This window comes from Rhamphochromis longiceps, linkage group LG4 (genome assembly GCF_057381845.1).
Source record: "Rhamphochromis longiceps isolate RC_006_pf linkage group LG4, R_longiceps_female_GT1.1, whole genome shotgun sequence".
Classification (NCBI taxonomy): domain Eukaryota; kingdom Metazoa; phylum Chordata; class Actinopteri; order Cichliformes; family Cichlidae; genus Rhamphochromis; species Rhamphochromis longiceps.
The window spans coordinates 33205469-33224755 of NC_140560.1; the positions used below are offsets into that span (position 1 = coordinate 33205469).

At 44.5% G+C, this 19287-nt stretch overlaps 1 protein-coding gene across 1 annotated transcript; it reads left to right on the plus strand.

Annotated features, from left to right (window-relative positions):
• The first annotated feature begins 1354 nt into the window (after positions 1-1354).
• On the plus strand, positions 1355-18580 carry paqr4a (progestin and adipoQ receptor family member IVa). Its single transcript, XM_085404629.1, has 3 exons — positions 1355-2502; positions 14880-15098; positions 17797-18580. The coding sequence occupies exons 1-3, from the start codon at positions 2229-2231 to the stop codon at positions 18228-18230; spliced, it is 927 nt and encodes a 308-aa protein (XP_085260755.1). The 5' UTR covers positions 1355-2228; the 3' UTR covers positions 18231-18580.
• Positions 18581-19287: the final 707 nt, after the last annotated feature.

Genomic DNA, 19287 nt, shown 5'->3' on the forward strand with positions numbered 1-19287 from the left:
TACCAAAATTTTGCATGTTATTTATTTGTAATTCCTAGTTTTATATCTCTGGGAGATATAAAATATACTTAGAAATTATATACTCGGGTTTTGTAAATTATTTATATACGCGTAAATGCACCCCGGGGTGCTTGGGGTCAAACAGCATTTGGGTATGCCAAATGCATACTGTGTATGCGGTTGTATTGACAATAAAGCTCTGGAATCTTGAAATATGAGAATTTCTTTCCAACTCAACTTTGACAAGTGAAACAATAAAGTTCCTTGACTTCTTTTTGTAAATGTAGCTATTATTTGTTGTAAATCTACCAGTTTTATTTGTGTAAATTTGCCCTTTCTGTTCCATATATTTGCCTTTTTGACTCTCTGAATTTCCTCTAAATATTTTTCTCCTAAATTTGAAAGTTTCTTTCTCATTAGTTATTTCTGTATTCTTTTTTTTTTTTTTTACTTTTTTAAAATTTTTTACCTCTGATATGCAAGCTTGTTTCTGCTTTTGCTTCTTTTGCTATCCGTAAGTAAAACTGATTTCAAAACTCAAAATATTGAGGTACTCAGAAGTAACTCAAAATATTTATAAGTTACTTGTTAAGAAGTACTACTAAGTTACTTATTTAGAAGTAACTTAAAATTTTAAGATAACTAACTCAAAACTTTAGGCCAATAAGTCATAATTTCGATTTACCTGTGGCTTCCTTTTCCTTCCCACCATCCTTCTCTGTCACAGCAGTCACCTGCATGTTCCCCATCACTATTGTATTTTTGTCATTGCCACCGTCTGCAAACTATACATCATATCAGGTCTGATTACCATCTTGTAAACCTTTCACTCTATCCTTCTGTCACAAATCACCTCCAACACTTGGTTCCACTCACTCCACCCTGGCTGCACTCTGTTCTTCACTTCTCTTGTGCGCTGTCTGTTGTTTTGGATTTTTGACCTTAGGTATTTAGACTCATCTGTCTTCTCTGCTCCCTACAGCTTCGCCGTTACATCCGTCTCCCTCTCATGCACAACACATGCATTGTCTTGCTTCTACCGACTTTGGAGAGATGAGAGCCATCTCTCCACGAAGAGTGCTTATTATCACTAAAGATCACACTGTACCAACATCACTGTCCATGGAGACCGCTGCCTGACCTCATCCTACCTCTCTCTGCCTGGCTTTTTTTTCACTAGCGGAAGCAACCTTCCAAACCCTAATATCCTGTCGTATTTTTCACTCGCAGCTTTACTTTATCCTTTAGTGTTAGGTAACTATAATAACCTTATTTGAGAATAGTTGTGCGAAACTTCCTGGCTTTTATTTTGAAAACAACGATCGGAAATGTCCAGGTTTCTGTCTGAGTAACTTGACGCTTGGAAGACGATGCAGGGGAGACTCGAGGCCGCCGGAGAGGACTCCGCATTTCAAGGAAAACAGCCACCTAGAAATAATGATGGATCATAGTTGGCTCAAACACCTGATGAAGACACTGAATACTCGCCGTATGAAGCAGGCTGGGCGTGTTTAAAGCCAGCCGGCTCAAGTATCCGCTTTTACATCCTCAGCCACCGGACGTTGGTAGGCGACTGCCCGGCTTGCTAGCCCGCAGTCCTTCAAAATCTCTGCTCCACAATCACGGACCTTCTCCATTTATTTTTTTATTTTTTCAGTGGCATTACGAAACCTAGCAAGTATACAAGGGGCTGGATTAACAAAAAGCGCACGTCTACTTTCAATGCAGTGAAGGTGTAACCTGCTAGTCCTGTATTTCACATCTGACCGCTGGGATCGAGCTAGCATCATCTGGAGTTGGACGCTGGCGCGGCTCCCCTACAGCATCCTTGCCTGCGCCGCTGCACCGGAATGCTAACTAACGAGGAAATGGCTTTAACATGACCGCGAACCCTTCGCCTCTCAAACGCCTAGCGCTTGTAGGTGGCACACGGACACTTTAGATGTCAAATGTAATGTCCGCCGGGAGCTTGCATCATGCGTGTGGCTTTCCGCGTCTGTCTCCAGCCTCGCGGATGACACTCGCACAGGTACCGGCGGTTCAAAGCGAGCAGCGACGGCGCGCGCACACAGTTGCCGGGTAGCGCTTAGAGACTTCTCCTGAGCTAGCTAGCGCCGAGCTAGGCGGCTAACAGCACAAAATAATAATTAAAAAAACAAAGCAAAAAACAAACAAACAAACAACAACAACAACCCCAAAACAAAACAAAAACCTCACAACCAATACCAATGGTTTCCCATAAGGTTTTAGTCGCAATAATCTTACTGAACGTGTATATAGGTGTACAGTCAGTTTTTTACTTATTCGGCGGTGTCCTTTTAACCGTCCTCTTTGCTATGGCATTTTTAAATGGACCCAGGCTGCTGGACTGGGCGAGTTCACCTCCACATCTTCAGTTCAACAAATACGTCCTTACGGGATACCGGCCAATTTCCTCCGTGCAGGACTGCATCAGAAGCCTGTTTTACCTGCACAATGAACTTGGAAACATATACACTCACGGTGAGTACAACAAAAATCAGATTGGAATGCTTAGTCAGCATGTGAGATTTGTGTAGAGAGGGAGACAGACCCTGTACCTGCTGAAGGATGCACTGCCAGACTCTGCAACACAGGCTGGGAAGCTTTCATGAAGGCATACATGACTCACACTCTTTTTTTTATTTTAAATATACATTATTTATCCAGATGACAGCAATTTACAGTTTATTTCTTGTACAACTCTTCAGTGTGATTCATCTAAAACGTACAATAACAGAACACAAAAGCAGAACATGGTTTGACTGACTGATTTATTTATTTTTTATTTTTTCATTTTTAATGTGTCATGCATAAGGGAATCAGTCCAATCCAAACAGGCTTACAAGGCACAACTAGGAAGAAACCAGAGCTAGAGTAGGACCATACAAATTACAAGAGTACTAAAGAAATAATCCAGCTTTGAAGTCTCACGCATTAGGAGCAAAGGCAGCAGACTCATAGACATCAAAAATGATTAAAAACCATCTTCAGTCATCATCAGCGTATCAACACATTTATGGTTTGACAAAGAGCTCATTAACTATCACAGAAGGACAATACAAAATAAACTGATTTATTTTTAAGCATAAAATAAGATTTGGCGACTATCACCAGTTATTACACTGGAAATACTACTGCCAAGTTTATTCAGTTTTCAATGAATAAAAAAAGCAGGAAATCATATACTTTGAAAAGCTGTAATGTTTGCAAGGCAATGTTTGCATTGTTGCAATGTATATATATATATATATATATATATATATATATATATATATATATATATATATATATATATATATAATGAGCATATGATGTTTGTAATGAAGTATTTTAGAATTATATTAAAATGAAAATTAAAGGTCTCTTAACTCTCTAGCACTGCATGTTATAAACTAGTTGGTAAGTTATTGTGAGGCCTCTGCACCAGCTCTGGTACATGTGCTGCAGGCAGTGCTGAGAGTATTAAAACAATAGATTTGCTGGATGAAGCATCTTTTTCTGCATGATGTTTATTAAAAGAAAATGTTTTCATGTTGATAAATACTGCCAGGGCCAATATCATTCATGTGAAACACTCAGCCCACCAAAGAGCTGAAATCCAGCTCACTGGAATGCTTTGCGGAGAAGAAGGACATCAGTTTGACGTTTGACTGCATTTTGCAGGCTGCTCTTTGCTGCTATACCTAAAACAAAGGATCACATCATGAAAATGTTTGGCCGACCTGTTATTTTCATCTGAGTCATGTCAGTTTTACAGCCATTGTTTGCCATACCATGCCACTGAAAAGTGATGGGTTTCAGCCCTATCCACTATACTGTTACATTTCTCTGTCATGACGTTAGAAAAATGTAACATGTGGAAAAATTGAGGCATATTCTTGAAATAGCAGAGATTTTTCTTCAGATTTCTCAGGCTGTCCATCAGTTTTATACATGTTACTTCTATTAAAGGCTGAGCTTATGTGAAATCTGGCACCCACCACTTAGGTTTTGGCCTTTTGCAGAAGAGGATCTAATTTACTCAAACTTAAAATACATTTTTGATTAACAAGCATCCAAAAATAACAGGAAAAAGCAAAAACTTGTATTAACTAATGTAACAAAGGCTCTTTGTCTTAACTGTATTGCACCAGTCGTGCTTGTGTGCATTTTCACCCTTGAAAGGCACATTTTTAATTCATGAGAAACACTGAAATGCTGATGTTTTAAAGAATGTGCTTAAACTTCTTTGCATTAACTAAAAGTTTAGGTGTTTTTCACAGGCCCAACTTTTCCAAGTTTCGAAACCTTGGCTTTGAGTATCTGCCAATGCCGAGTAGTGTTAGATAAATAAGCTGTAATCCTTAACATGGATAAAAAATGGGGAATATGAAGGCAGCATTAGTCTCCACTTAAACTTTGTTTTTCAGCTTTGTAAGAATAAATAGTCTTGCCTAATTACTGAGCGTTTAAAAGTCTTCTTTCAGTCAGGATTCACAATGATGAAACTTTCCATCGTGTTGTGTACGTCTCATTACTAGTTTAGTAAACATTAGGTCCCGGATGTCTTGCCTGCAAAGAAATAATCTTGGCTTAACTTTGCATAGTCATTTTCATGTGCAGTTCCACGCCTGCTTAGAACAAATGCAGCAATCACAACGTGATCAGGAGTGTGACTGTACCTATGTCATCTAAGACCTATTCTGGATCAAAATAAAAAGTTAGTTTTATAGTTTTAGCAATGAGGATAATCTGTGGCTCGCTCACTGGCTAACGACTTGTGACTGACAAATCGTGACGTCTATCTTTTATACTGTGGTGGTCAAGTAAATGCATCGGACTGAACCGAATACATCATCCCGTAGATCAGCACACTGTCGTTGCTTGATTTTGCTTTTTCAACTCAGGATTAAAATTATATCCAATCCAAATATCAGAGCAGAGCATCCTTAATCTGGCCCTGTTAAAAACAGAAATTAAATGGATTTGACACCCCTGATTTAAGCCAGTAGTGCCCAACTTATTCAAAGGACTCTATTTCAAAAGCTGTCACCCTCCCAAGGTGATTTCTTTTGGTTTAGATGTTAACTGTATGGCAGTTTTGCAAAGAGGGAATTTTTGTTGGCAAAGAAATGTTTTTCCAAGAAATGTTTTTCCAAGACTTTCCTGCTTGGAGGCAAGTGTTTAAACGTGGACTGAATTCTTAAAAAGCAGTTTGACTTGCACGTAATAGCAGACTTGTACGTAAGAGCAGATGAAAAACGCTGTTTTTCATCTCTCTTGAACTCTGTGTTTACACAATGTGCAATTCTTTTAATAGTTTGCTACAAGCCCAGATTAATTGCAGAATTGTGTTAATCTGTTCAGCCAAAGGTGAGAGTGAGGTGTTGGCCTGTTAGCAGTTTGCGTGGTGGGTTTTTTCTATTTTCAAACTGAGATGATTAGACAGCCTGTAATGTGGCACTCAGCAGCACGACTTGTGTCTTTTGCCCTCCTCTTTTCATATCAAAGTGCAATCTGGATGGTGTCATTTAACTTTGTTGTGGCGCTCCAGCATCCAGCAGTCACGGCGCAGTTAAACAGCATCAGTGATTATCAGCTAAGTGGCTCTGGATGTCTTTATTGCACTCCAGTGATGTTGGCTTAGCGTGTGACCTCAACATAACAGGCTAATGTTTAATCTAATGAGCATTATTTTCCAGTTTTCCAGATCTGAGAAGAAGAAGAAAAAGCTGCGCTGTGCTTGTAATTCTTCTTTATTATTGTGCTGTAACATTTCGGCTGAGTTTCATGAGCCGGCTTGTTTTGCATATAAACTGAAAACATCCTGCCCGCAGCTCAGGGGCCTGTGCTTCGTACCGCGCTAAGTGAGTTAGCTGGATTTGATTGTTGACGATTTCGCGTGATCCTGGATCGTTCGGTTCCCTGAAGCCCATCCGGGACTTGCTGTCATAGCAACAGAGCCGTAAGCGTAAACCTGCTGGGGAGCAGGTTTACTTTATGTAAACAGGATTAGATCGCGGCCACGCAGGTATGCCCGCGTCATTCATACGAAAGCAACAGCGATATTCCACCACTGTTTCACCATAAATAAATAACATCACTGTAACCAAAGATAATGCAGCACTTGATCCTTTTATTGATTTCACACAGATACATACAGGTCATTCCCTAAAAAAGGGAAATGTACTATTAACATTCTATTACATGTATGTGATTATTACAGATGTAATTCATATTTCAGAGTAGTAATTGTAAATTACTTCGTGTAATCAAGATGAGAGACCACGGCTATAAAAGCGAAGGTGGATTTGGGAAGTCTGTCGCAGTCATATCCTGTCCGTTTACGCGAGCAACCCATTGCGGAAGGTGCAAGATTGATAAGGAGAGTCCTCAGAATTCAGCGTATATTGCGGGACAGACAGGATCCTTTAGCTCAGCGCGACAGTGTGCTCATAGAGAGATATCGATTTTCCCGTGAGGGTATTATTCACTTAACCAACTTGTTGACGAGGGGGTGCAGGACCACCACCTGTCTTTTTTTTTGCTCTGCCCTTTTCTTGGTTGCTGTTATGAACAAACAAACAGAGTATTCCAGGGTCTCTTTCCAAGAGACGACAAGCAATATAAGTGATAAATATTACCATTCTGTAGAATATTCTTATATTTCACTTTTACTTGTTCCCATGTTCTAGTGGGTCCTGTTGTGGCTCTAATGTGAAAGGGGATATAATATAACTAGGGGTGGGTTTTTATAATCGATTCATCGATTAAAATCGATTCTGGCTTGGATAACGTAAAATCGATTCATTAAAATCCTGAATCGATTTTTTAATATAAATTTATTTTGTCCGAAATGCCAGAATCTGTCAGGAATCGCTGTGCGGCAGGCAGGAGTTGGACCCAAAATGCAGGACTCACAGACTCGGGGAGGTGAACTCAAAACACAGCTTTATTTGCTGGGAGAACAAACATACAAACTAGACTAAACTGGGAAACCATAAACTAAGAACTCACAGGGAGATCCACACACAGCATGAGGGACGACGTCACGCCGAACAGAGGGAGACGCAGACAGAAATACACAGAGGGTAAACGAGGAAAGTGGGAACACACGGGGAACACAGGTGACACTGATAATCATAACGAGACAGGGCGGGGTGAACTGAACATGACATGTACGGGCGTGAGAGTCACAAAGTAAACAGGAAGTGCACAGAGGTTCAGACAGGAGGAGAGAGAGCACGGGGAAAACACAGACATAACGGGCTGGGGAAACATGAAACAACCACAAAGGGAGACGAGGGCTCATAAATACACAGGGCACACAGGGGGGAGAGAGAGAGCACGGGGAGAACTTGGACATAATGGGCAGGGGAAACATGGAATAAAACATAAGGAGAGACGAGGGCTCACAGATACACAGAGGGGCACACAGGGGGTAAAAGCCATGAAGGGAAAACACTTAGGGAACAACACAACAGGGCAACTCAGAAAACATGGCCTAAATAAGGAACAAAATACAAACATACAAGAAAACTAAGAACACTGGGCCAACATGGCCCAGGACCATGACAGTACCCCCCCCCTCAAGGGCTGGCTCCTGACAGCCCAAACCCGAAAAAACAAAAACAGAAAACAACCCACCCAGGGCGGGAGGCGGGGGACCAGGACGGAGGGACCAGAACGGGAAACAAAAACAAACAACAGAAAACACAGGAGCACATGACTATAGTCCAAATAAGGTTCAGGGGGCCGACCCAGAGCCCACAGGCACAAGAGTTCACGGGCCACACGGTCGGGGGGCCGACCAGGCGGGTGGCACAGGTGACAGAGTTGGCCCGGAGGCCGGCCGTGCGGAAGGCAGCGGCGATGGCGAAGGGGGGGACGACGACGGAGCAGTTCAGGGGGCCGACCGCGCGGAAGGCAGCGGCGGCGGCGAAGGAGACGACGGAGCAGTTCAGGGGGCCGACCACGCAGAAGGCAGCGGCGGCCCTCCAGTCTCAGGCATGCTGGCCAAGGCCTGGTGGGCACAGGACCAGTCGAGGCAGGACCAGACGAGGCAGGACCAGTCGAGGCAGGACCAGTCGAGGTTGCAGAGGCTGAGGCAGGACCAGGCGGAGCTGCAGAGGCTGAGGCTGGACCAGGCGGAGCTGCAGAGGCTGAGGCTGGACCAGGCGGAGCACAGGCTGAAGCCGAAGCTGGGCCAGGCGGAGCACAGGCTGAAGCCAAAGCTGGGCCAGAAGCAGAGGCTGAGACCGGACCAGGCGTAGCAGAAGCAGAGGCTGAGACCGGACCAGGCGTAGCAGAAGCACAGGCAGAGGCTGGCCCAGGCGTAGCAGAAGCACAGGCAGAGGCTGGCCCAGGCGTAACAGAAGCACAGGCAGAGGCTGGCCCAGGCGTGGCAGAAGCACAGGCGGATGCAGCCGGACCAGGCGACGACGAGGCGGTCGCAGGTGGCGGCTGGACAGGCTCCTCGGGCCCTCCAGCTGATGCGGCATGAGGCTGAACGGGCCCCTCGGACCCTCCAGCGGATGCGGCGTGAGGCTGAACGGGCCCCTCGGACCCTCCAGCGGAGACAGGAGGCTGAACGGGCCCCTCGGACCCTCCAGCGGAGACAGGAGGCTGAACGGGCCCCTCGGACCCTCCAGCGGAGACAGGAGGCTGAACGGGCCCCTCGGACCCTCCAGCGGAGACAGGAGGCTGAACGGGCCCCTCGGACCCTCCAGCTGACGAGGCGTGAGGCTGGACAGGCCCCTCGGACCCTCCAGCGGAGACAGGAGGCTGAACGGGCCCCTCGGACCCTCCAGTGGAGACAGGAGGCTGAACGGGCCCCTCGGACCCTCCAGCGGAGACAGGAGGCTGAACGGGCCCCTCGGACCCTCCAGCGGACGTGGCTTGAGGCCGGATGGGCTCCTCGGGCCCTCCAGCCGGAAGAGACGGCTGAAGCAGAAAGCAGTCCGAGGCGGAGAGAAAGCTCACGCCATTCCTAGCAGGCTGCTTCCCAGCCTGTACAGCTGACGTGGAAGGAAGCTGAACGGGCTCCTCGGGCCCTCCAGCAGACGAGGCATGGTGCTGGACGGGCTCCTCGGGCCCCCCAGCTGACGAAGCAGAAGGCTGGACGGGCTCCTCGGGCCCCCCAGCAAAAACAGTTTCAGAACCAGCAGGCCCGGGGACCTCTGGAAAACGCAGAGCAGGACTAGCAGGCGCACGGGCCTCTGGCAGGGACAGAGCAGGACCAGCAGGCGCACGGGCCTCTGGCAGGGACAGAGCAGGACCAGCAGGCGCACGGGCCTCTGGCAGCGTTGATGCTGACTGGGGCTGAGCAACACATAGGTTAGGCTCAGGAGGCAACAGTTGGGTGCAGTCCTCGGCTGACTCCTTAGCCCCCAGGGGTCCAGAGTCAACTGCGGGTTGAAACTCGGACTCTGGGGAGGCCCTGGAGGTAGTAAATGTCTCTAATCGGGCCAGCTTTCGAGGGACGAAAACAGTCCTGTTGAGCATGTTTTCCTGCTTAATACGAGTGAGAAAAGTTGGCTGCTCAGCAGGAGACTGGGTTGAGAAAGACTGAAGTGACCGTTGTGGTGAGAATGAAACTAGTGAAGGAGCAGATGATTGAGCTGCAGGTAACGGAGTAGCTAACTGGGCAGCTGACTGAGCTGAGGGCAGCTGAACAGCGAGCTGGGCTGCTGAATGGGCTAACGGTTGAGGAGGTGTTTGTAGTGAGCGTGATGCAGGGGGTGGTATAGGCTCCCCTGAGCCTCTAGGGCTCGGTTTAACTAGCTGAACGAGTTCAGAAGAAACAGTTCTGCTTAGGCTTCTCTGCTCTAAGAGAACAGGGCAGAAACAGCCCGTTAAGTCCCCCTCCCCATTCTTGGGTTGCGAACCCACAGCGTCATTCATAGATTCAGCAGTACATGTCAAAACTGAATTCAAACTGTCCGGGGTTAACTCTGTATCGACAGAAGAGTTCTTAGCAGGCTCCAACAGAGGGTGCACAATCAGAGTTTTGCCCATGCATTCTGATTCTTCAGCGGAAAAAGCAGCAACATAATTAGTCAGGGAGTCTTTTCTTTCTACTGGGCCGGGGTGAATGTCCATGGAACAAACCGCCTTCACCTCACTACTCTTAGCCGTGAGAAGAAAACAGTTCCCATTACTATTTGCAGGTGAAGCAATAGGGGTACAAGCAATAGGGGTACAGTCAACATCACTCACCATTGCCTGCTGTTCTGACGAGTGATTGGGCTCCGGTTGTAGTGAGGAATGACGGCGGTGGCGCCGCTTCCTCCTGGCGGCAGGGGCTGAGGCGACAGGAGAAACTGGTGACGATGGAGAAAAGACGTCCTCGTCCTGCGACCACATCGCCGCCAAGCAGGAGGCAGGTGAATTAAGCCCTGAGCGGCAAGAAGTGGAGCTCTGTGGCCGCGGTGCAGAAACGCCTTTCCCCTGTTGCAATTGCTGCTGTACGGCGGCCGACTCCGCGGAGAGCTCCTTGTGTTGCGGCCGATGCCGATGCGGCGGCTTCGGCGAAGAATACTGGGCGCGGACAAAGGCTGCAAGCTCCCGAGCCTGTAGCACCTCCTGGGCTTCATGCAGCTGGTCCATGAAGCCCATAAATCCCTTTAGTGTGCGCAAATGAGGATTCCCCTCCAGGATCGCTTCTATAGCGTTAATCCCAACTGCCATGGTCTTAGCGTCCTTAGTGAGGGAAACCCGCTCGATCAGGCGGTGGATGCGGGAGAGGTCATGTTCCCGGGATGAATCCGCTGGGTCCATGTTGTGGTGACGTCGTACTGTCAGGAATCGCTGTGCGGCAGGCAGGAGTTGGACCCAAAATGCAGGACTCACAGACTCGGGGAGGTGAACTCAAAACACAGCTTTATTTGCTGGGAGAACAAACATACAAACTAGACTAAACTGGGAAACCATAAACTAAGAACTCACAGGGAGATCCACACACAGCATGAGGGACGACGTCACGCCGAACAGAGGGAGACGCAGACAGAAATACACAGAGGGTAAACGAGGAAAGTGGGAACACACGGGGAACACAGGTGACACTGATAATCATAACGAGACAGGGCGGGGTGAACTGAACATGACATGTACGGGCGTGAGAGTCACAAAGTAAACAGGAAGTGCACAGAGGTTCAGACAGGAGGAGAGAGAGCACGGGGAAAACACAGACATAACGGGCTGGGGAAACATGAAACAACCACAAAGGGAGACGAGGGCTCATAAATACACAGGGCACACAGGGGGGAGAGAGAGAGCACGGGGAGAACTTGGACATAATGGGCAGGGGAAACATGGAATAAAACATAAGGAGAGACGAGGGCTCACAGATACACAGAGGGGCACACAGGGGGTAAAAGCCATGAAGGGAAAACACTTAGGGAACAACACAACAGGGCAACTCAGAAAACATGGCCTAAATAAGGAACAAAATACAAACATACAAGAAAACTAAGAACACTGGGCCAACATGGCCCAGGACCATGACAGAATCTCTGGTGACATCTCACAAAATTTCAAGAACCACCAAACAGTAAATGAGAGCAGGTACAGGGATTCTGCACATAGACTTAAACACACAGCGCGACCCGCGGATCAGAATCAGTTAGATGTCGCCTTTCTCACAGTCGGGGCTGAAAGCCGACAGCTCGCTGATCCAGGTCTGCGCTTTGTGTTCACGCCCTTTATGCGCTGATTCTAAAGCTGTTAGTTTGATCTCTTTCCAAACAATATTGACCGAACCAGCAGCAAAAGAAGATCCAAACGCTTCACATAAACATCGTGATGAATTCACTCTTTTACTGTTTTGCTTCCATTGCGATGCGCAGCTCTCTCTCTCTCCCTCTCTCCCCCCCCCTCTCCCCCCCCCCCCCTCTCTCTCTCGAACAGTTTCCCTTTCTTCATTATTCGCTTGCTTGTTACACAAGTCTACTGTTGCTTACAGCGCTGTCGGCCGCTGTTTTTTCCCCTTTTACATTCTTCCGAAAAGAAAACCTAATTTCTGCTGTTCAATACTGAACAAATTGAAACTTTTTAAAATTATTCAAAATGCAAAATGCTTAGCCGTGTCTCTAATAAAACCGCTGTAACGTCAGAGGTAATGTTCATTAATTAATGGTTTTCTTTCGTTTTTGATGTACTGCAGAATATTTTTATAAAATCCCAGGCCAGGAAAATCACCTACATGTTTTTCTGTGTTTTATCTTCAGCTACTTTGACACAAAGGCATCTGCTGTGATGCTCACACCTTGGATAAAGTCTTGAGAGTGTCAGCTTCCTTTTTATAGATACAAAAATATGTAAATGTCCTGATCTGAATTATATCTCTGACTGTCAAAATTTCCCAGATTTAAATCGAATCGAATTAAATCGAATCGTGGATCGAATCGATTCGGGACCTTGTGAATCGGAATTGAATCGATTCTAGAAATCAGTGACGATACCCAGCCCTAAATATAACATATTATAATATAATATAATGTAATATAATATTGGATAATATGGTGTGATATGATAAATCTACCCTACCGCCTACTGGTGTTGGCCAGAGGGGCCGATGGCGCAATATGGCAGCCTGGCTTCTGTCAGTCTGCCCCAGGGCAGCTGTGGCTACAACCGTAGCTGCCTCCACCAGTGTGTGAATGTGAGAGTGAATGAATAGTGGCATTGTAAAGCGCTTTGGGTGCCTTGAAAAGCGCTATATAAATCCACTCCATTATTATTGTTATTATTGAATTACTTACGAGTTTGATTTGTCAGCAACATTCTGCCAGCCCTCTCTCCTTGCTTTTGCAGCCTTTGCAGTGTTCCCTTGCGTTTTAATTAAACTCTGAAACTCCTGAAATCCCTCACTCAAGAGTTCTTGCTCTGCTGCCGAAAAATACCGAGCGCGCTCCTTCGACATTTTCGCCGACCAATCAAAGGGTTGCCGATCAATGTTTCTACTATCGATGCGTAGCCCCTGTTGGGCCACCCAGTGATGTCACATTACTTCATCCAGCTATACTAATCGTCAACAACAGGTGTGTTCGGGGAACCGGAATAGCGAGCTCAGAGTTAGCGCGATGATTTGGTCTTGGATGTTTCATTTGATCTTGGATGTAGTAAGCGACGTACGAAGCACAGGGCCCTGGTCTCAGATACTCAGAGGTCCTCGCTCCCGCTGCTGTGTCCACGCCTGACTTCAACTCGCCAGCTCAGGGCGAATGCTGAGAGGGAGATAATGTGCTTAAAATAGATGTGTTACAGTTGCATGCCATTCCTTGTATCACCTGCCTTGTCTTCAGTGAGAGCAAATATGAGAGAAAGGGAGGAGTGCTGTAGGTGTGTCTCAGAGTGATAAGAGCTGTATGTAAGCGGATCAAATTTCAAGGTCTGCATTTTGCTCACGTAGCAGTCAAATTCCCTGCCAAACAGGGAAACTTAAATGGGAGCCGTGTAGCCATTAGCAGCGTGGCCTTTTGCTGCATCAGAATTAGAGCTTAGTGGGAGCTTTGGCTTTCTCTCAATGGGGAATCACTGATACGTTGGTGCCAATCACGTAGGTTTCCCCTTTGGCTCTTCTTGCTGGTATCTGTGCACTCTCAGCAGCCATTCACAGCTACTGATTCTCATATAGTGTGAAAAACAGCGTCCTCGATTCCAGAAACTCATGAGCGAGATAATCCATCACCGTAAACACGACACCTTAATTTGCTTTTGTCAGAGTTGAGCGGATGGTTTTCATACCAGCATGTGGGCATATTACCTCAGGCAACATTATCCGTTGGACTCTATTTACAAGCAGAAGTAAAAGATGGTGCTTTAGTGGTTTTAATTGCATGTCATCAGATTTGTTAAAAGTGTTGTGACACAAGAAGCACTGCTGTCAGGACGTGTGTGTCTTTACATATGAGATAAGATAAGCTTTACTTTATTCATTCTAGAAGTTTTGAGAAAGTATATTTTTTCTTGTATGGAATAACAATGAAAATAATATACTAAATAATAATAATAATACCAACAGCAATTATATTATTAAATGGAGGTACATAAAGCAGGTAATATTATTTATAAATATAATAAAATAAAATAAATAAAATATAGAAATTAAATAGTGATATGAATGTTAATTAAATCAAAGTTATGAGATATATGCATGTATTAATAATAATGATTTTAAAATATAAAATGCAGATTACAAGGTTAAATAAAATGAAGTATTGTTATTTAATATTTTACTTTATTGTGTTTTTACAAAAGACATTTTTTAAATTATTAATTCAATCATTGCCCTGTATTAAGCTCAGCCTTTTACATGACGTTCTGTTGTTTAGACTATTTAGATTTTTATGTAGCTCATTAATTTCATTTGATTATTCAATTTCTTATTTTTTCTATTTATTTAAAGTTTATTTGATTTTTCTCTTGTGTCGTTTTAACATTACAATTTCTGCCTAATTACACAGTTTAAAAACCACCTCCAGTCTTTTCCTGTTTCATTGTGTGCATATTTCACAGTGTGTTTATTTTTCCACTTCCAGTCATTACACATGCTTTTAAATTTACAGATCAGAGTGGTTCTACAAAGATAAAAAATAAAAGTGTTTCACTTCTGTATGAATTGACTTGTTGAGCCCTAGAAGGACTTTAAATTAAACCCCTCTGTAGTAAAAAATACATTTTTAAATACTACTACATTCCCATTCAGCGAGTATTTGTATTTGGAGACTGATTCCAGAGCAACTAAAAACTCTTGAGTTATGCCACATTCTGCAGATGTGATAAAGTCAGTCTTTTACAAGTCTTTTATTGTGTGGTATAGGTAAAGCCTTCTTTTATAACCACTGCTCTCTCGGTTTCTCTGCCTGCTCACTCTTCAGGCATCCCTCTGGTTTGCTTCCTGGTGCTGCTGCCTCTTAACATCCCCTGGTCTCAGATCAGCGTGACATGGCTGGGTGTGGTGCACTTCCTGGCCTGCCTGTCACCCCAGCTGGGCTCTGTGGTCTACCACCTGTTCATGAACCACGAGGGAGGGGAGCCAGTCTACCACACCCTCCTGAAGCTGGACGTGTGTGGAATCTGCATGATCAACACACTGGGTGAGGCCTCATGGATTCATTGTCAGCTGTTGTTCTCTTATTGCTGATCTGTTTTCTTCCAGGATGGAATTGATTGTCAGTGATTTACCGTGCAAGTGTTTTGCTTGGAGGTGTACCAGTATTGATTTGTCGCAACACACTCTGATTCGATCTTACTTTGCAAGCAATGATTCGAGCTCTGAAATGATTATTGATCTGTCCATGCTGCCTACATCACCCTATTGTAAGAAAAAATGACAGGCACATTATTTTTTATTTCTTTATAGACTTCTACACTTTGAATGAACCTTTTAGATTTGCCCACTACACCGATATCGATAATACAGTACATTCAATATTAATATTGTGACAAAGCATGGGAATAACAGGAATTGTGCCAGGAATTTTTACCAACCCTGCAACCTGCCAGGCCTAAGCACCGGGGATATTTATTCATCTTTACGACCAAAGCTACAACCCTTACGTTAGCTTACAGGCCTCCTGTTCCCATTAACTGTTTTTAACCATAAAACATATTTGGAAAATCTACAATAAAGTCTAAAAAAGGGATTAAACACCCAAGAAAACATTGTGATGTATTACTGTTTTACCTGATAATCTGATGTCAATCCACTTATGCCCACTAATTATTCATTTAGGTAGGCTAAATCATTCATCAGTGTATGTTAACAAGGTTAAATATGATATGAATGTTCTTTTCATGCTAGTTGTGGATAAAGTATCCTTTGTGTTTCATCACAGAGCTGCATAGACAAAGGTCTTTCTGTCTGTGCCATTCAGCAATTATCAATTAGTCGTTTGTCGGCTGCACTGTTTTTGAGGGGTTGCCGCAATGGTACATAAGCATCTGAGTATTGGAATAGGGCACAACCCTCCTGGTGTATTCAGAGTTAGGGTATGCACTAGTAGAACACTAACTTGTGACTTCCTGTGCTTTGGTTGCACAGTTTTACCCAACTAGTTGTTAAGAAAATACCATGAAAGCAGTTGGCATCATTTAATTGCACTAAATTCCTTCATCCCCTTAAATTCACTGTTATAGGCCTTTCAGATCCTTTCTTTAGATAGAAAGGATCTGAAATCCTTTCTATCTAAAGGTTTAGCAGCAAAGTCTAGAGGCTATGAACAACTAGGGTTGGGTTGACATGATAAAAAGAACAGAATAACAACTCTCAGGAATGCAGACAGACGAGTGGATACACGTCCTCCCGAATTAACTAATGCATACAATTCATGTGAACGTAAAGAAAACTCTGTCAGGATTAGTGAAGTTAAACAGACTCAAATGCAGGGCAGACAGAGAGTAAAACAATATGAATATTAATGGACAGACCTACAGGTAATTTTCAGGATTTTCAGCAAGTAAATAACAAAACTCCAACATAAGGGAACAGAAGATGGTTAGCAGTGCAGAATTAGGCAAGAAGACAAAGGCAAAGGCAAATATAGCTTTAGACAGAGGACAGACCGGGAAACAATAAACGTGAGAATAATTAAAGCAGGAAATCCAAAAAGGAAGGAAAATCCACAAAGGCAGGAAACAATGAAACATGTAAGAAAATGAACCTTTACAGTAAAATATGAGTCAACTAAAAGACTAATAACTCACCCTGCCGACAGGAGGACTCAGGTAGGAGAACACAGAGGGCAGGAGAAGTCTAACAACAATGTAATCTATAACAAGGATCACTTCTTCTTTTTCTCTTTGCCTACAAATGATTTTCCATTTGCAGTTAAAATGAATCAGAAGAAAACAGTTAATGATCACATCTGAGTCACAAATTAATTGTGTCTTGTTCGGTTAATGGATTCATCACCCTCAGCTCAAGGTGACTGTGAGTTTAATAAAACAGAAATGCTTTCAGTCTACGAAATAATAACTTTTCCGTTGAAACAACGTCCTCTACTTATTTTATTTTTTCCTTTGTGCTAAAAAAACCTCCTTTATTTTACTGAGTTATCCACGTCTAGAAAGCTTAGCTTATTTAGTAGCTGTATTTAGGAACAGTGCATTTAAAGCTCAGTTGAACATTAGAAGAACTGAACGCTGCAAATCTAAGGGGCAGAGTCGGCAATATTAGCAGTCTTGATTCATGATTAAGCTTGTTGAACAAGTACTTTGATGAAGGACCCTCATTAGCTTTTGACCCACAAAGGTTATGACTATGGTTACAGCAATGAATGACACAGTTATTAACTCTAATAAAATGATTTCACTCAACCTGGGTTCACCTTCTCTGTAACGGCACTACCTGCTGATTGTGTGTCAGAGAGGACAGGCTGCAGACCCCTAATGACAACATAGAGAAAAACAAAGGGCCAAATTTTACAATACTGACGATTCACACACTTGGTCCTGAATACGTTTTACAGTCCACATGCTTCTATTTTTAGTCGCACACTGTAAATCTCTGTCCCATCAGTGTTGCCTTCCTGTTGAGTTCTCTAGAAAAGAGAACTGCCTCCTTATTTCAGTAACCTCATCATCCACTTCCTGTAATGTGACATAAAAAATACAAAGTTTGAGGTTGTTTCAGCCACCTCCCTGCACAGTTGCACTGTGATTACTGAAACCATCAAGCTTTGACCAAAAGCGCAGAGTTACACACGCAGCTTTAAAAGGTCAATGATTTGTGCTTTTCACGAGGCGTGGCTTCATCGCTCTCCTGACTTCCCTCTGTCTTTTTTCGTGTCTTAGGAGCGCTGCCTATCGTCTACACCACACTGCTGTGCTACCCATTTATCCGCACTGTGGCCCTTTTAGTCTACATCCTGCTGTCCAGCCACGCCATCTACTGCGCCGTCACCGCTCGGAGCAGCGTTCGGCGGTTGCGCTCCTTCGCCTGGCAAGCGCTGTTTCGCTTCTCCTTCTTCCTGCTCCGCTGGGTGGGCGTGGGCGGCGGCAGTCCCACCTCGCTACGCCACTTTCTCACGATGGATGCACTGGCCGTGCTGGGCGGGGTCATCAACATCACGCGCATCCCGGAGCGCTTTTGGCCGGGTCTCTTCGACTACTGGTGCAACAGCCACCAGATCATGCATGTACTGGTGGTGATCTCCATCCTTTACCTGCACTGGGGCGTGCTGGACGACCTTCTCTGGATCACCAGCTACGACTGCCCCTCAGATTGACCCACACAGCAGCCCCCCGGCCCCTCACAAGGAGTGCTGGAACATACCATTGAAAGACCTCTGGGGGAGGGGGGAGCATGGAAAGGGAAGGGAAAGGACAGGGATCACAGAAACTAATGCTGTGCATGTGTTCACTTCATGCGCTGAAACTCAGAATGTTCATATCTTCGTCCATCTTGATTTGTGCGAATGCAGGTAAAAGTATGTCGAGTAACACGCACAATCATTCTGACTTGCTCAGTTGCCACAAACTTGGTGCAAAGGCATATACATACACACATGCACACACACACACACACACACACACACACACACACACACACACACACACACACACACACACACACACATTCATACACAAACCGATAAAAAAAGTGGAAAATTTTAAAAAGTAAATTTATTAACCAAGTTTTAAACCCTATAATGTCTTAGGTAAAGGTTACAGCTCGAAGCCTTTTACATAATGATAGAAGTTTCTTTTAAGGATTACTTGATGTCGTTGATTAAAATGGTCTTAATCAGTGGTTCTGAAAGTTGGGTCTACGGCCCATAGCTAAAATATCTAGTGATAAATTTCCTTTAAATTGCTGAAATTACATTCTGATCTTAAAAAGTGGCGATCTACAGATGGAGACTATATTTTGTGTCCTTTAATCACACCCATGTTATCTTTGGACGAGTAGAAACTGACACGCGTCTAAAATGTTTAGATTTAAAAGTTTCATAATTTTGGCATGCAAGAGTAGAAATGGTAGTAAGCATGCGGTTTGTCAGTGTTGGGATTATAAGCGAGACCTTGGAAAAATGTTCTTGCCCGTCGCCTCAGGAATACACCGAGCTCAGCTGTGTTGCATTCCAAGTCTCATGCTGCTCCCGAAGCTGATCTCGCCCACTCACGACAATGCTTGCAAATCCATCAGACAGGTTGCGGCACGCCCCAGAAGCAGCTTTGTGTCCTGAGTGTTTTTTATGGAAGCTGCATTAAGATGCACAGAGTAGGGCCGGAATTCAGACCCAGAAGAGCAAAGAGTGTCTTGCCAATTTTGAAAGAGTGCTG